An 18,421-nucleotide genomic window follows, 5' to 3' on the forward strand; every position below is an offset into this window, starting at 1 on the left:
ACTATTACTTCATAAAGTAAAAATCCTTTATGTTGTATATAGTTTCAGTATTTTTAGAGCCATTACTTCAGAGAGAAATGGAAACAGGCTCACAAGGGTAAGAGACTTGTTTAAAATATGGTTAGTTATAGTGGTATGATTAGGATACAACAGCACCTTTTAACTCTAAGTCTGTGCTTGTATTTATGTCCTAAATCCATTAAAAATATCTTCCAGCTTACACTGTACAAATCAGTGGCAGGGCATAATCTCCTCTATTTAGTTAGTTCAGAGCTTCATTGATGATGAGTTCCTGTTTAGGGGTGCCTGGGTGACTCAGTTGTTAGGCATCTGCCTTCGGCTCTGGTCATGGTCCCAGAGGCCTGGGATTGAGCCCATTTTGGGCTTCCTGCTCAGAGGGGACCCTACTTCTCCCTCTCCAGCTACCCCACTGCTTGTGTTTCCTCTCTTGCTGTCAAATAAATAAACAAAACCTTTAAAAAAAAAAATCAGTTCCTGTTAGAGATGGTATTTGTTTTCCTCATCATTACCATTGTTATTATCATTCTTTGTAGTTGATGTTTCTTCTTGGATTACATTTTCTCCCTCTGTAATCCTAGCAGATACAAGCTGTCCAGTTTAATCTCTGACATTGTTGTGATGCATTTTGTACTCCATCACCATTACGGCATTGAACTTACTCACCTGGTCAGATCTGAGGACGTTACTTTGATTTGAATACTTTAATGCTGCTCCTCTCATAAAGCATCATGTTTTGAGAGCAGTGAAGAGGGGGAGAGGGACACTAAGAATTGAGGCTTTTTCCAAAGCATTTATTTAAGGCCTTAGAGTTAGGAATTTCCATTTGAAACAATACAGATGCTTATCTTTTAAAGCGAATAAAGATTAGCAATCTGTAGTGAGAATTACATTATAAAATACTTTAGGATGGCATGATGAAACTCACTTTCTATTTGAATATTGAAAATATAGAGTGATTATCTCTTTAATAAATATTTATTAAGCCCTTTTTTCCTCCAACTCTATTTGGTCGTTAGAAAAATTAGTCTGATGTATACTCTCTTGAGTAGTTTATATACATCTATCTAGTAAATAACTCAATGGACATAAACAACTAGCTAGTGTAAGAAACGGTAAGAGAATGGACAAAGCTCTGAGTTCTCTGACTACAGTAGAGCAGTGAGGGTATTACATTTTTGTCTTTCTGTTCTAACTTAGCTCGGTTTGCTTTCAGACATTTTCCTCTTTCCTTATGTTTTCTTTTCCTGACTGCCACTACATTGCACATTGACTCACAATCCATTCCTCAAGCTGAATGCAAACATGAATATGCTCTTTTTCGATAAACTGTCACTTACATGTTGGCTAATACTTGTTCAACTGCAAAATAATCTATATGGAGTAAAGACTTTAGTTGCGGATTGGACCTTTTGTAGACGTTTGGGTCTAAGAATAAGGATGATATAGATAGTTCAGCTAACATAATTTCTAATAAACATTATTAGGGTATTTCATTGGAAAATAATTTCTTCACGAGAGCTTTATTTTGTCTAACAGTGGGCTTGTTCATTCAGTCTTTGCCAATCATTAACATTTACTGACAGTCATGTCAGTACTTTTTGATAAAGTCAGTTTTTATTTATTAGACACTTGATTGTGTACTTTACAAAACATCTCACTTGAGAAAGGGATCAGACTAAATTGTTGTTCATAGTTATACAGCCCTAAATGCCCAATAGCTTTAGGCTTATCTACATCCTGACACACTGTACTTCTCTTGGTCAGTTAAGTAATGTTATGTCCTAAGTCTTTGGTGTGTGTCTCTAGTGCCTATCTTGACTGTGACCCTCTGTCTACGTTAGTAGTTACATCGTTACTCAGTGGCAGGTGTGGAAGCAAGTCTAAGCAATTTAAATATGTAAGGTTATGTTACAGTATCTGCTATTTTATTTTTCAGAAATGGGTTTAATTTAGGTTGTCTAAACTTAGAAGTAGGAGGTAGTCATTGTTAAATCATTTCAGGCATCATTTATACAAATTAATCAATAGTTTTTCACCATCCTTTTCTAGGTTCTATAGCAAGAAGTATGGAGTACATATATCAGGTCAATGGATGGACCTCAAGACTCGTTAAAATTTTGTGTTTGAACTTATATGCCTTTTATTTTAAAAAATTGGTTTATGACTTTGGTCTTTGGAAGCTCAAAGGGCAGGCATTTGTTCTCTTTGTTCTTTTTTATTCACTGATTTAGTACAAGTTCTTGGGAACAGTAGCTGAAGCATAGAAGGCACTCAGTAAATATTTGGATAAGTGAATCTATAGATACCTTTTCTTTATGCTTCTAGTGTTGATAAGTCAGTAACTCGGGGCTGGGTCTTTAAGGCTGACAAAACAAATCTCTGCCTTCAAGGAGCTTATGTCTAGTGGAGGAGATCCAGAGGAAAGTGCAGTTGGTGGTAACATTTTCATTAGTTATTTGCTTTTCCTACCAGACTCTGAGTAACTGCAAGCAGCATCTTTGTATAATCTTTATGACTTTTTATATGCTTCGCCCAACATCTGGCACATAGTAGGTGCTTATTGTTAATTAAATGAAATAGAAAATTTGAATAGCCTCCATATGTCTAATTCAAGTTGTTATTTATATTATCCCTTTATATTTCAGTGTAATAAACTCTTCCCCCCCATGGTGCCTGGTCTTAGTTCATTTTTTTTTTTTTTTAGATGTTAGTAATGAAGGAGGCCTTTTACAGAAGCAGGACTTTTAAAAAGTTTTTTAATTTTTATTTTTTGGACTCTGACTAGAGTTAAAGGCCAAGGTAAAATTGCCATTACATCTGAACTTATTCCAGTTCTGGTATAATCCATTGGCGATCTGGAGGTTAAATAGAGTTTTACTGTATTTTTCAAACATTATTAGCACTTTTGTATTTTGCCTTGATGTATGTCTGTCAGAATACTATCTTGGGCTGTTAATTCATCCTGGTTTATGGTAGGTCCTTATCTGTTCTACTTCCTGGAACCTTGTACTTTCCTATTGCCGTTAGACTTTTTGTGCTCTTCCGTCATAGCATTTTAAGGATATACTTTTTTCTTAGACTGTTTGATTAATGATTTATCCGAGTGCTTCATGTTGACTTAAAAGATGATGAGAATGCTCATCTCCCATAGACATAAAGGGCAGATGTTGCTCTAAGATCTCTACATTGAATGGCAGACCTAGTGTGGAATGCCTTCTTCTCTGTTCTCCCCTCTCAAAGCTTTGTGATTATCCTGTAACACTTTAGATAAAGTGATTCATTATTAAATAATTTTATTTGTGTTAAACTTTGAAAAACTTCTTTACCCATTGCATTTGGTTTTACAGAAAACTTTCTAGATTTTTTTAATTCTCTTCTGAAAAATGTATTGAAAGGGCTATTTGTTTTCATGTACCAGGAAGCTAATGAGTTTTAGACCAATAACTTGCTACCTAAAGTATGTTCACTTTCTATCCTTTGTATATTTAGCATGTCACAATGGCAGTAGGGAACAATGGAGTTCAGAGTCAGATTTCAAATGAAGACTGAAATAGATCTATTCAGAAACTGAAAAACCAGGAATGTTGTAACATCAAGTTCTATGTAGATGCTATTTAATGGAAAGCGTGTGGGTGTGGGTGTGTATGTTGTCACATAGTTCGTTTATCTTTGCCTATGATAGTAAGTAATTGAAGAGGCTCTTAGCTGCAAAATTTAAAGAACTTTTGTAGGTAAAATAATAGAACTCTAGCCACCCCTGTCATCTCTTGAAGCTATGCTGAGACTTTTGCCCTTAGGCTTGACTAACCTTTAGTAAGAGAAGTCAATTGATAATTGACATCGCAGCTTTTTTGTTTTAAGAAACCAAATGCTTCTTATGCTTCCTGCTATGAATTGTCAATATTCAGTGCTACATATGACTTCCTTCAGATTCATTATTGTCATTAAGCCTTGAGCTTTTTGTTTTGGGAGTGGTAATCTTTAAATTTCTTTTGCTGACTTCTTTATATGTGGACAGTTTTAAAAGCTCAAGCAGAGTTAATTTGAATTTCTCAATTAGTTATAAAAGTAGTTCCAGATTCTGCAGTCTCAGCTGTGAGGTAGTCTGAATGAAGTATTTTTTGGTGGTGATGCCAAGATTTTTAAAGCATAGTAAATCTGATTCCTTGATCTGTCTAATAGTATTCTTGATTTTTGTGTGTGTGTGCTCACAGAATTTATTAAAGGAAAATGTAAATTCTTTTTCCTTATTCCTGTCATTCAAGCAGTAGTCCAAAAAAGAGTCTGTTTATTTACTTCATTAAAAATAAACTTACATATATTGAACATTATTCTGTTAAGAGCTATTGTACTTATTCTAGTAGTTTTCTCAGTAGCATTTCTAGTTTCCTTTATGCTTGTGACTTACAGAAGATGGAGTTTAATCCCACTACTTACTTGACAAGATTAGGGTAATGATCACTCAGTACTGAACTTTTATTCATTTGTATTAAATTTCCTCAACTCTCACTCTACTGTCCTCTCACTTAAGAGTAAAATCAGGTATCACAGCCTTTTCAGGGATGATAATAATAATTTCTTTTTTTTTTAAGTGAAATTATGGAAAATTCCCAGTTGTTGGAAGCCACCAGAGGAACTTTGTGAACAATTTTGGTGGCATGAAAGTTAAAACCTGAAAATTTACTCTCTGCTATCCAGGCTCGGCAACTTTTTTGCATGAGGAAGTGAATATTTGATAGGCCATAGTAACTGAATTTGTAATTAGAAATGATTTATAAAATGAAAAAATTATTTAATAGAACATAAAAATATTTAAGATTTCTTCACAAGATTACAGTAGAATTCTTATATCTTAGGAAATGTGCAGTTAAGAATAGCTCTGTTTCTTTCATAAACATAACATAAAATTATTATCATTTCGTAAGGGACAGAAACAGGTCTGTGTATAATAAAAACAATTATAATTTCCCAGATGAGACTTTCATATGTGCAGAATGTGCTTCTTAGGGTATATAGAATTGGATTTAAAAAAAAATTTTTTTTTTACTGTTCATGTACTTTCAGTTCTACTGGTTACTACCTCACACGTGCCTGATTGACATTATGATGCATTCGTGTGGAAATTATGAAAAGTTGTTTTCATGCAGCTGTCCTGCAGTTACAAAGGAACTTCACTGCATGAAAAACAAACATATCATTCAGGGGACAATGCTTAATCTGTTCAGGAGCCCAAACCTATTGCTGTTCAATGACAGAAGAAAGGAAAGGGATTAATTTGAAGATACTTGTGCATGACATATGGTAATTTCTCCATAGGAAGGAAGTGTCAAATGGTGACCTCTAAATCTTACCATTGACCTCCAGTTGTAGAATGTGTGTGCCATACGGTCTTTTTGCCTTTTCATATGATAATTGAAGCTGAAACATTTTCCTGGGTAATATGACTTTTTGGGGGGTGGGATGGGGTTGCTGCATGTATTTGATGAAGATTAGAACATTCATAGTAATTACTTTGAGAACACAAACATGGGTATCATAAAAATATTTTTTAAACTAAAAATGAAGCTATGTTAGGATTCATACAAAAGTTGTTTAGTATATACTTTATAAGTTGGCAGATTTTAAATTGTATTTTTATCAAAGGAGTGTGGAAAATTGAAATGATTTCAGTGGATGTTGGTTTGAGATATTAAAAAATAATTTACATATAAGGTTAGGAAATAAATCATTAGAAAAATGTAATTGGGGGACGCCTGGGTGGCTCAGTGGGTTAAAGCCTCTGCCTTCAGCTCAGGTCATGATCCCAGGGTCCTGGGATCGAGCCCCACATCGGGCTCTCTGCTCTGCAGGGAGCCTGCTTCCTCCTCTTTCTCTCTCTGCCTGCCTCTCTGCCTACTTGTGATCTCTGTCAAATAAATAAATAAAATCTTAAAAAAAAAATGTAATTGGCAGTATGATGACCAACTTAAAAGTTTTCAGTATGTGGTACATTTTAAAAATTGAATTACATTCTTGCTAATTCTTAATATGTCTGTCATTTTTTACTTATAGCCTTACTTGTTTTAGAACTGTTTTTGTATCAATTGGTACATCAATAAATTAGAATATTAAGTAGATTTTGATTTTAAGAGGAATTTGAACTACACTGTGATTGCTGTTCGGTAAAATATATCCTTTCCCTGCCGTAATCCTCAACGATCATGCCCTTCTGATGAAAACATCATTTTTCAGTTCTCCATTTACTTACTATATTTTGCCAACTTTGTTTTTCATTCTTCACTAATATTGAGCTTTTTTTCAGAAGCCGCTGTACCTCAATTCTCTCCTCTTTATTTCTTCTGTTTTCTCTGCAAGTTCCTGCTCCTGTCATTTCCGCTCGGTCTGATGCTGACCACTCTGGCTCTGACCCTGCTTCTACTCCTGCTTTACATACCTGTTTCTTAGTAAATGAAGGTATTCTCTCTCAACTTCCTAACAACTCCCTCTCAGTCTGTGCTTTATTCTGATATGACATGTTCTTTTTATCCAGTTTACACATTTATCTGCTTTGTTATATATGAGATCCTAAATTTTCCTTTTTTTTTTTTTTACTTTATTTGCTAATGTCAGTGATAAGGGCCAGCTAGGAAAATGTAATGCTGTTCGTGGCAGGTGTACACTGTGTTTCTCGTAACCTCCAATGCCATTAAAGAAGGGCAAAGATGCTAATCTTTGATGTGAAGTAGGTATTAAAAAGTGGATTGGTTTTCATAATGATGTTTGCTATGTGATCTCTGGTGTTAGAACTAATGAATCTGTTTTGCATGTTTCATTACTCTGAGGTTAGAGGGAGAGTGAGGGGTCTGTTTACATTATCATTAGAGAAGCCTTCAGAATGTTGATCAGCACCTATGATGATAAACAGAGGAATTCGCCTGTTTATCCTCCTTACTATTTCTGTTTCTGGATGAGGCAAAAATCCAAGGTGTAGTTAGGCTATCATATTATCCCGATGGAGTTAACGCTAGGTGAAAGTGTTTTTGGAACTCTGAAAATGTGAATGGAATCCACAAACCTTTTTTCCCCAAGAGCCACCATGGGGTTATTTATACTGCCTGGAAGCCTAACGGAACTTGTGAGCTCTGAGTTCTATCCACTGTCTTCATTATGGGCTCTGTCTTCACCAGATGTATAATATAAAAGGAAATTTTATAAAATCTCAAGTGTAATCCAGATTGATTCTGACTCTTCACTAGAAAGCAGTATTAACAATCCATTCAAATGGAAAGAATGGCGTAGTATCTGAAAAGTATAGAGTCCATGTTTGACGTACCACTCATTTGGAGAGAAAACATGGGAGCACAAAAGTATAACTCATTTTTTGTTTGGCTTCCCTATCATAGACATGTGCTAAGGTTAGTGTGCCAGGACTGGATTTTACCAAAAATAATTCAGGTCAAATTTGTTAAGCTATTGTGAAAGAGTAATTTGTTAGTTCAAAAAAAAAAAAAAGCTTTTGACTTTGGACCGTGGTGAGAATCACTGTCCTATTAAAATTCAGCTCATAAATAATACTTCACATGTTTATGAGACATGTAATTTATATTTACATATATGTGTGTGTGTATAAGTGTGTGTATATATATATATATGTATATACTCTCTTTATATATGTATATATACCCTCTATTGAAAATAAATTGGAATCTAAAATGTGTGTGCTCATCATCTTAATCATTTAATTATATATTCTCAGTTGATGAGAATTTTCTTACTGGAAGGATAAATCTTTAGATAGGTGGCTTATCTGTTACTCACTTATTCTCTCTCTTCTCTCTATCTCTCTTCTTTAAGCAATCCTAGTAATTATTTTGAATTTTATGATAGGATTCTTTTTGTTTTAGATTATTTCCAAAACAATGATTTGTTAAAATTCTGTGATCGCTTATATATGGTAGTAATTGCTTTTTTGCATTCATTTTTGATTACTTGTCTTTAAGTGTTATCCCCTGTGGATAATGGTAATTATTGTGGATTAATAGTAGCTTCATACATGATTTGGGAAGACTGAGGCATTTATTTTGTATATATTTTTCAGACCCCTTTGGTTGAAATGCTTATTTGAGCATGTCTGGATACTGTTACTTTTAGATATTGCAGTGGCTTCCAGTATTTATTTTCTTTAAATAATCAAGTTCCATATTAGAATTTTGGGAAAAAAAAACTTTTATTCCTGTAGATTAAAGTTAGTGATAGTTAAGATGTTGTCAATTTTGGATTATCTGGTTTTTATTTTATGAAATGTCTGAATTCATTTTTCCTCTCAAAATTGATGTTCTGTTACTTACTCAGTTATGATTGTGATTAAATATCTGATTCATTTAGTAGGAAAAGAGATCAATAAGTATTAATTAAAGGCCCTGTGATAGACAAGGGAAGACATCTCTGTTGACTGACAAAGGTGGTCATACACAGATGGCCAGGCCTTAGCAGACATGAACTTACTTTGGATATCTATGTGAATGCACTTTTAACTGAAAGTAGTTTCAAGTCTACAACTCTAGTACATTTTTATTTCTATTTTTTCTCAATTCTGATGGGGCTGTTTAGAAATATGTTTTAGAGGGGCTGTTTAGAAATATGTTTTCCTTGTAGAATTTGTATGTACTTTATGTGGAAGTTTATTTTTGTGTAAGACTTTGAGATTTCTTGTAAGTACCAATTACAAGATTTAGAGATAAACTGCATTTGATATAATTTGTAAAAAATATCTAATAAATTATAATCATTTCTAATGTAATTTAGCACATTTGTCCTTTTTGATTTTTGGTTTATTTAAAGAAATGTCTTTGAATTAGGGAATGCTAAAATGCTTACAGTATTTGTAATATGTTACATTTTTAACAGGATGGAGTCAGTTGGCTGCTATGCATTGTGTGATGCTACCAGACCTGCTGGGACTGGATAAATTTAGGCCCCCACTTCTAGAGATGCTGGCCCGAAGATGGCAGGATCGATGCTTGGAGGTAATATTGATGTGGTATGGATAGATAACAAAAACATGAAAGCAGTAGACAAGTGTAAATTTGAAACGAAATGCTTAATATTTATCTAATTTCTTTTCACCTGTTTATTTCATAGAAAATATGGATTCATGATTTTTTTCCAGTTTATGTGTGAGTGGTAATGTTCCAACTTGCACGTTTGTTTACTTTTGAATCTAATGAATAATTAACCAAAGGTTTCATATACTTTATAGGACTGTTTCTTTGAGTGTTAGTTTCTATAGAGAGTGTTCTGTATAGATTAACATACATGCATGCTCACATACATACACCCAACTCCCTCAAAATCACACATTGAGGTATAATCGCATCAGTCAAATTCTAAGTGAATAGCCCTTGTCCAATGGAAGATAATGCGTTATAATAAAAGAAAGTCTTTGGAATTCGAAGAGACCCAGGTTTAAATATCAGTTCTGCCAATTATTAACTTTGTGACCCTGGACAATTTACTTAAGCTATTTGAAGCTCATTTGTAAAGTGGGGATAATAATATATTCCTCATGGGATTGCTGTCAGGATCAAATCAAATAATGCAAGTAAAACAGTACAGAGCCTGATACATGGTAGGAGTTCATAAATGGGTAGCTATTATTTTGTGTTAATGGACTTATGCTGTATTAGACATCGCTTGAATATAATATCACCAGGGACTTGGGAATGTTTTATGGATAGAGATTTCCGTTATTATGGCATTTGACCTATCTAGCTATAGCAGTTTGTATCATTCAAGATTTCAAATTTATCAAATATAAATATTTCCCCCATCTGGTTTCTCTTCCCTCAATTCTAAGTAGAATTGTAGCATATTAAAATTTCATGGTTTTGCATTGAATAGTATCTGAATTCACTTCAAAATCAGTTATAATTAAAAACAATTTTTATTCAAACTCTTATCAGACATTGCTGAGTTACCTTTTCAGTGACAAAGAGTAAATAAATTGATTGATAGACCACTTGACAGTTGAAGAGCTTCTTTGACCTCATGCTTGTGGTAATTTGCCAAAATAAAAGTCAACTAAAATTGCAAGATAAAAGTGTGCCACATTGAAGGACAAACTGAAATGATGTAACTTTGAGAACTTGTTTCCTTCTATAGAACTAATGCCATTACACAGGATTGTATTTTGCCTATTTGTTGAAAACAAATTGTTTAAACATGTCTTAGGTATACAGGAACTGTGCAGATTTATATATAGGTTCATGCAAACAATACTTAGTGTATAAAGAAATTCACAAGATAAGGTTAAATTTCTTGAGGCTAAAAGAGAAGACAGAGTTTAACAGTTCTAACAGTGACTTTTAACACTGACAACTATTTGGAAATTTAAGGTGAAAATCAAAGTACAGGAGTGTTTTAAAAGCTTTGGAAAATGAAGTTTTAAACCCAACGCTGCATAAATGTACGAATATAATTCTATTTGTGTTAAAATACTTTTCACTGAGATCATTCATTAAAATGTCTTTGATTTTGCTCACATCCGTTTATTCAGTATTTAATTCATTCCTTGGTTTGTGGTTTTTCTCTTGTAAATAAATGTGGCTTGTATATTTCCTAGCTTTATTTTGTGATGAACTTTCTAGTTTTTAAACACCTCAGCAACTGACCTGGTTCCTATTTTTTCATTTGGCTCCGTTTCCTTCTCAGGTCAGAGAAGCCGCCCAGGCCCTGCTTCTCGCTGAACTGCGCAGAATTGAGCAGGCGGGGCGGAAGGAAGCCATCGACGCCTGGGCCCCTTATTTACCTCAGTCTATGGACCACGTCATATCACGTAAGAGTTCTACCAAAGCTTTACATGCTTAAACATACAGAAGTTCTAAACTCACAGATAGGCTTGTTACTGCCTCTCAATAAAAGTGAGTCATTTGAAGTGAAAATAAGGGAGCCTTGACTTCTACGTGTTCACTTTCGAATCCCTGTGGTTTGGAGTTTGGTTTAAAAGAATACATCTAAATACTCTCTGATGGACAGACCTCTTACGAAATTAATCCCCAATCAAAAAGTCCTGCTCTGTTTCACAGTAACATCTGTCTCTGTTGCATGATTATGTTCGCGCGGATGCCGGCTTGTAGATCCGATCTGATGGTGTGCACGTGCAGTATAAGGCAGGGCCTTTCGAAGTTGAGGTTGGAATTGTGAATCCTTAAGAAGTAAAAATTGGGTAGATTTAGACCAGTGTACTCTTGGAAAAGAAAATTAAGCAAGGATTTTCACAGACAAATCTTTCAAAAGAATATAATTTGAATGGACTGAGAAAGGCCTTGGGAAAAATTGTTGGAAGTGGTTGAATGTTTTTTGTAGAATCAGACCTTTGTGATCCTGCTGCTAGGTCAAGTGGTCATTGAAGAAAAGTTGTATTATGCTATTGTAGTTTATTCTTTTTAGAAAAGTGTGCTTCATCCCCAATTCATCATTTGATTGATTTTTTTCTTCTTCTTCCCTTTTTTTAAAAAGATTATTTATTCATTTATTTCACAGAGAGAGAGAAAGAGAGAGAGAAAATAAGCAGGGGAACAGCAGAGGGAGAGGGAGAAGCAGGCTCCCCACTGAGCAGGAAGCACCATGCAGGGGTTGATCCCAAGACCCTGGGATCATGACCTGAGCCGAAAGCAGATGCTTAACTGACTGAGCCACCCAGGTGCCCCCGATTCTTTATTCTTCTAAAGAAGAATTCAGAATTAAAGTTTTAAACTGTTACATTGAATATAAGATAAAATCAGTTTTACTTTTTAAGTTGAATTCTCAATGAAACTTATAATCTTTTACTATGAAAATTTGGCCTGGGGGCGCCTGGGTGGCTCAGTGGGTTGAGCCTCTGCCTTCGGCTCGGGTCATGATCCCAGGGTCCTGGGATCAAGCCCCACATCGGGCTCTCTGCTCAGCGGGGAGCCTGCTTCCCGCTGTCTCTCTGTGCCTGCCTCTCTGCCTACTTGTGATCTCTGTCTGTCAAATAAATAAATAAAAAATCTTTAAAAAAAAAAAAAACCAAGATAACTTGGCCTAGGTTTTGGATGGATTCATTTTAAGTGATTTTGGCTAATACCAAATTCTTAGTTAATAAGGTACTCACTGTACATGTCAAGACAGACAATACATGATTATATAAGAAGGATATGAAAACAAGATTCAAAAGGGACTATAATTGTTATACCTGGTATAGGTCTACCTGATGTTTGTCAGTGGTAACTCTAGTGGTTGTTTTAGGTATTTGACCTTTGATATTTAACCTTTCTCAGCCTCACTTTTATCATAGATGAAATGAAGATGATAGTGAGACTGTAGGGTTATTCTGAGTTTGGAATGAGTTAATCTTTGGTAGCATATGGAACAATGTCTAGGTAAAGATTTTTATATTAAGTATGTTCATAATCTGTAAAAATGCAAATAATGTGTTTTACATATGACCATAGCATCACACATTAACAACACTAATAAATATTTTTTAATCTGTTTAGGTAACAGAATTTACTGAGATAATACTGATTTTCATTTGCTTACTAGGAATTTTTCCATTTTAATAAAAGGAAATTGAAAGACCAGAGTCTTTAAACATACGGACTCTATGAAAGGTATTAGGCTTAAAGCTCTTACTTAAATGTGTATAGGTTTTAATATCTTTTACAATATAAAAAAATGTTTAAAAGAATAAGACTAGGATGAAAAAAGCTTTGCTTTTGAGCATTTGAAGAATCAGTCACTTGTGGCTCTCAGCTTCAGAATCTGAAAAATAGAATTAGCTCATCAGCTCATCGTAAACCTTATTGAGTAAAAGATGCCCCAATATAAGGACAAACTATGAGACGACATTGTGTAAAAGGAGGATTAGCCCAAATATCTACTCATTCCTCTATCCCCAACACCATTTTAAGATCTAAGGATGCTGGAGGAAGCAAGATGCTCCAATTAAAGGACAAACCTAGGCTGAAGGTGTGAAACAGTAGCAAACCATTAGAGATCCTTTTGAAAGGACAACGCTGCTATGGAAGTATGAGGAACTGTTTCAGGAGACCTTTGTTTGGAATGGAATACAATAGGAGAGTGGACTGAAGTAGATGGAGAAGCTACTACAGAAGGGATATGGGACCCAGACCTAAATGTACATAGAGTAGAATAAAATGTATTTCTAAGGCTTGATTACAGATTACATATCAGGATCTAAGGAAAACACCAAAGATGTGTACAGTGTTGTGTTCTTGACAGTTTGGGAAGAAAGATATCTTTAGTGATGGTGGTGAATTCCATTTTATTTTCTTTTTTTTTTTTTTTTTTTTTTTTTTTTAAAGATTTATTTATTTATTTATTTGACAGAGAGAGATCACAAGTAGGCAGAGAGGCAGGCAGAGAGAGAGAGGAGGAAGCAGGCTCCCTGCTGAGCAGAGAGCCCGATGCGGGACTCGATCCCAGGACCTGGAGATCATGACCTGAGCCGAAGGCAGCGGCTTAACCCACTGAGCCACCCAGGCGCCCCTCCATTTTATTTTCTTTTTCCTGGAAAGAGAATGAGTTAGCTACAAGATAAAGGTGTAATATGGTCTCAAATTACTCCCTGAAGCAATGATGAAAATGTATATGTTGCTAGGTGAGAGGTCTTTTAGAGGGTCCCGAGAGGATACAGTATAAGTAAAATAGTGACAATGCCTACCATTAATTGAGCACTCTCTCTGTCAGGCTTTTGCTAAGTGCCTGGTCTGTGTTACTTCATTAAGCCACTGCAATAAGCCTGTAAAGTAGCACTCGTGTCACTACCAGCCCCCACTTTTTTCCCCCAGATGAGTTAGTTGAGGCCAAGAGATTAAAGAACTTTCTTAAGGTTCTTCAGTTACTGAGTGACTGTCAGACTACAAAACTGATTTCCCTCACCACCATTTATTCTGTCTTGCTTCCTCCGGCATCCTTAGATCTTGAAATGGTGTTGGGGGTAGAGGATTGAATAGATCTGAACTAATCCTGCTTTCGCACAATGTCATTTGTAGCCATATTAAACTTAACAACAGCAACAACAGTAACTTGGAGCAGAAACGTGCAACTGTGAGAAAATTACTCTTCATTGTGAGAAAATGGTTCTCATCGTTGTTTAAGCATAAACTTGGTTGTTCTTAGGTCATATTTAAACCTTTCCATTTATGTAAATTGAAGTCCTGTTAGTTACCTATAGTATCCTGGAGTTCCTTATAAATTAGCTGAATATTGGCTCACTTAAAATTTTAATCTTATCATCCTGTTATTTTTAGTGAAAGAACAAATTCGCAGTCTACATATAATTAAAACAGCTTATACTAACAACTCTTTCTAAAATATAGTAATCTATTCTGGAACTTTTACATTGTCTGAGTGTAAAATGAGTTTGCTTTACTGGGAGCTTTCTGTTTTAATCAGACTGAAGGAGTGAGGATTCTGAATGTGCGAAAGGAGAAGAAAGCATACAACAAATGAGAAATGACCACATAGGGCTGTTGAACAGATTTGCTGTCCAAAGGGATCAAAAGGTTATGGAGCCAGCTGCTGGACAGCCCACACCTGCTATAACGTGTTCATAGGGCGGTCGCCTCTGTTGTGGTCAGTAGTGTTTGCGGGGATGATTTTCGGAGCGAGTTAACAGCATAAAATGTTCTTTTAGGAACTTAAAACCTATTTTTAGCATAAGAATCTTCTTACTTAAGTAGGTCAAATATTAAAGGTAAACTATTTACTATGGTAAATACACTATTCATCAGATATTTTCTTATAATTTAATCAGCCTAAGCATTTAAAAATGTGCAGTAATTACCTAAGCAATATTGGCAGCTCCTAAGTTATGACCTAAGAGTCCCTTCGTTGGATGTTTGTCTGAGACCCAGAAAATGCTTTTGCTTGAAGAGCAGAATGTGCTACTAGGCTGATGGGCTTTGAAGGCCCCTTCATCTTACAGCTCTGGAGCCTGAGGTTTAAAACGGGAAGTAACCCTTCTCTGACTCTGCAGCCAGTAAGTAATTGAGCTGGGACTAAGATGACAACTCAAGTCCGCTGGTCATAGTGAGTGGGGTCTTCTGGAATTGTATTTAGGTACATTATGTGATAAAAGCCTTTTGTAGGTTTGTCTGAGAACGTAATGAAAGCAAGGGGCCAGAAGCCAGTTGCTTTTCTTAGGACTGCGGAGAGTAGTAAAGGAGAAACTTCTGGACAGCACCCAGCACGGCCGATTATACGCGTAGTGAGTGTTGGCTGACTGACCCCTTTCCTTTGCTGTGCTGGTTTCTCTACTTTTGTTCTTATTGTCACTGCCTCAGAATTCACTTGAATTTGTATTGCTCAGAGATTCTGGCCGTAGACCAGAAATCACTGGGGAGGAAAAAGGAGCAATAGTCTGCTTTAACTGAAAAGCTAGTTCACAAATTTTCATAAAAACCAAGTCCTTGTTGAGTGATTTGAGAATTTTGCTTCAGGTAATGGAGTTCTGTCCCAGATCGGATTAGGAAACATTTTATCCCTTATAAATGCAGGCAGTATGTAAACTTTTGATGCCTGATTTCTGATTGAAAATTTGAGGATAAGTGCATTGTGATTCTTACTGTAATGGCTACAGGACCGGAATTCTGAATATTTCGTACATTCTAGTGATAGTGACTTATATAAATATTGTAAATGTTTTCTGAGTTATCACTCTTTCTCATGTATTTATGATCATGTTTGTGTTACAAAATACTTTTTAGAAATTCTGTTGCTTATTTTGAGTAAGAAAGGGTTAATGTTATTTTGTGAAATGTGTTAGAATCCAGATGAAGATGAAATGTTTTAAGTTGTCTCAGATTTACTTTGAAGGGAAGATACTGTGTAGAACGCACCTTTATATATTTCTTTTTGTGACATTCTGCATGTAGCATTTTGATAATTGACTTTTTTATGAGGTCAAGCTCCTGCTAGTTTATGAAATACACCCGCGTTTGCCCTTCGTTCCAGGCAGTGACTACTTGGAGGTAAATGCTGATGGTTCCTGATTTCCTTTGGCCTGTGATGCAGGGTGACCTTATAGGGCATGAGGTCACAAGCGTAATTATTTCTCGTACGTTGTATTCTGCTTGCGCACTGGGGCTCATCTCCTCCTTTAATTTCAGAAACATTAAACACATAAAAGTTACTACCATTATATAAATCAAAATCTCTTCTAAAGAGGGTGCTATTGTAATTTTATGCAGTTATGACCAATGTAGTATTAATTTGCAAATTTATCGTCTCAGATATTGATAGAAGGATGTGTAACACATCGTGTTTAATACATATTGATGTCATCAGAAAGAACAATCCTTTGTTCTTATCGAGGCCCTGCCTTTTTAGCTTCCTTTTGTGCTAAGGTTACCAGGGTTAGGCTCGTCTTTTTTATCCCCCTTGGAAACAGAATAGGATTTCTTTGTTCAGTGAAAGACACTCCTAGTAAATGTTTTGGGTTTGACTTTCAACAAGCCACACTGTAGTACCTATTTTAACCTGGAATTGAAGTCACTTTCTGATGATTATAAGGTAGTGGTCATTCTGAGCACAAATGTGGATGGACCAACAATATACAAGAAGGTAAGATGGAACTGTATATTATAGAGGTAGTGGAAAGGTCTCTTGTAGCTAGTAAAAATTTAAATATTAATGCATTCTGTGGTAGGCAGATATTTTCAGGGTTTGCTGGGGAAGGGATGGGGAGAGGCTAGGAACGGTGTTTGCTAAATAGGATTTAAGTGAGTCCCTCCTCTACCCCCAAAAGGCCTTAACACAGCATTCCTTCCTTCTTTCTTTTTTTATATATGCCTCAGTTATTTGGAACTCTCTAAGGAATGATTTTCTAGATAACTGAGGGTTTAAAAGTCACTAAATGCTTGGATTTTTTAAAAAATGTTAACTCTTTTTATTGAAATAGTTCATCTGTTTCTGGCTTTTTAAACATCTTCTCAATAGCCAGAGTTGTTGTTTTGGCCTGTGCTGCATAATTACCACCATTTGCTTATTGAAGAGAGTAGACTTGTTTATCTGAACATAAAAGGACCCAGACTGAACTGCCTCTCACGTTTCATATCTTTAAAAGATAACTTTCCTTCTTCTTCTTTTTACTGTCTAGGAATTGTTAACAATTTTTGCTGGTTGGGCTTTTTTGTCTCACCCCCAGGAGCTTTTGCCCCTGTGTCTAATTTACTGTTATCACTGTTTTGGGAGTGTGGAAGCCAGGCAGCCAAACTTATTTGAGTTAAATATAAAATAAGAGTAAATTGGCTAAGAATAAGAGCTCTCTGATGGGGGGGAAAAATCCCTAAGCTTTAGTGTAAGCACTTTGTGGTGTCTCTGTTGACTCCTTACATTCTGCTTACTTGACTACTTTCTCAGGTCTTTTGTTGCATTCTGGGTGTATCTTTCTTTTTCAGAAAAAATATTCTAATTAGATGTGGGGAAAAGGAAAATCATTTGGTTGCTTACGAAGAACTGAGAATTCTAAAATAGCCCTTTTGTAATGAATGCCCACTTTGCGAATCCGCTGAAACGAAAAGATGAGGTTTGCTCAGAAATATCTGTGGTAGTTACCTTGTGTTCACAGAGCCAGTTGGAAGTGATTGTGTGTTGTGATTAGAAAGGGAAAGTACTGAATTATGACTAAGTGATTTACAGAAAAAGGACTTGGCGTTCTGTGGAAGTTTTTATATTAAGAGGCAGTAGGGTTTGTCTGAAGACAAACTATATTATGCAAAGTGCTCTGTATCTGTGTGTATCTGTTTGCAGTGTTAAGTGGGGACCTAAGGGATTTGTTTCTCTTTTTTCTTCTAAAGTATCAGAGCTATGGGGCTTAAGCGTAAGCACTCCAGACTGATCATGTATTTAACAGCATTAAACTGTCGTACTTATCTATATTTGCCTACTAACCTGATGAATAACAAAATTTCTTCTTACTCAGTCTCAACTATTTAAAGGAAAATTCTTTAGTTCCATGTGACTTGAGTTCTTGGAGGTGATATGTAAAAGCTCACATTGTCCTTAAATCCTTTTTACAGGTCTTGGAAATTAGAGTAGTAAAATGGCAAATTAAAAATGTTAGCGTTACTGGATCGATTGGTTATTTAGACTTTACCTCTTAGTAAACAGAACTCTGTTATCCGGCAATGCTGTAGGTTAGGAACTCCACAGGAATAAGGAACTTCACACTGAAGTCCTCTGGATACGAATAATACCAGCAGCCTGGTTTCCAGTTCTCCCCAAGAGCCCTGGGACAGTTTCCAGCCTGTGCAACAAAGCAGGAGTAGAGCCTGAGGAAATTCAGTGACTTCTTCCTTGCGTAACAGTGAGAGCCTGGGGGGGGCCGTTAGGTGCGGTGCTCCTTGCCTGCCACTGTCTTTCTCTCATGCCACTG

The 18,421-nt window shown here is 35.7% G+C and overlaps 1 protein-coding gene across 4 annotated transcripts in view; it reads left to right on the forward strand.

Annotated features, from left to right (window-relative positions):
* Nucleotides 1-18,421, forward strand: part of WDR7 (WD repeat domain 7) — a 365,672-nt gene that overhangs the window by 117,406 nt on the left and 229,845 nt on the right. For 3 of the 4 annotated variants that reach the window (XM_004745540.3, XM_013052736.2, XM_004745543.3), the window contains exons 17-19: nt 6,376-6,474; nt 8,908-9,026; nt 10,711-10,834. In XM_004745540.3, coding sequence (XP_004745597.2) covers nt 6,376-6,474; nt 8,908-9,026; nt 10,711-10,834 — 342 coding nt within the window. The remainder of the gene's footprint in view (nt 1-6,375; nt 6,475-8,907; nt 9,027-10,710; nt 10,835-18,421) is intronic. The other variant, XM_004745542.3, reaches the window with a different exon arrangement.

Source organism: Mustela putorius, unplaced genomic scaffold (genome assembly GCF_011764305.1).
Source record: "Mustela putorius furo isolate JIRA1106 unplaced genomic scaffold, ASM1176430v1.1 tig00003858_pilon_pilon_pilon, whole genome shotgun sequence".
Classification (NCBI taxonomy): domain Eukaryota; kingdom Metazoa; phylum Chordata; class Mammalia; order Carnivora; family Mustelidae; genus Mustela; species Mustela putorius.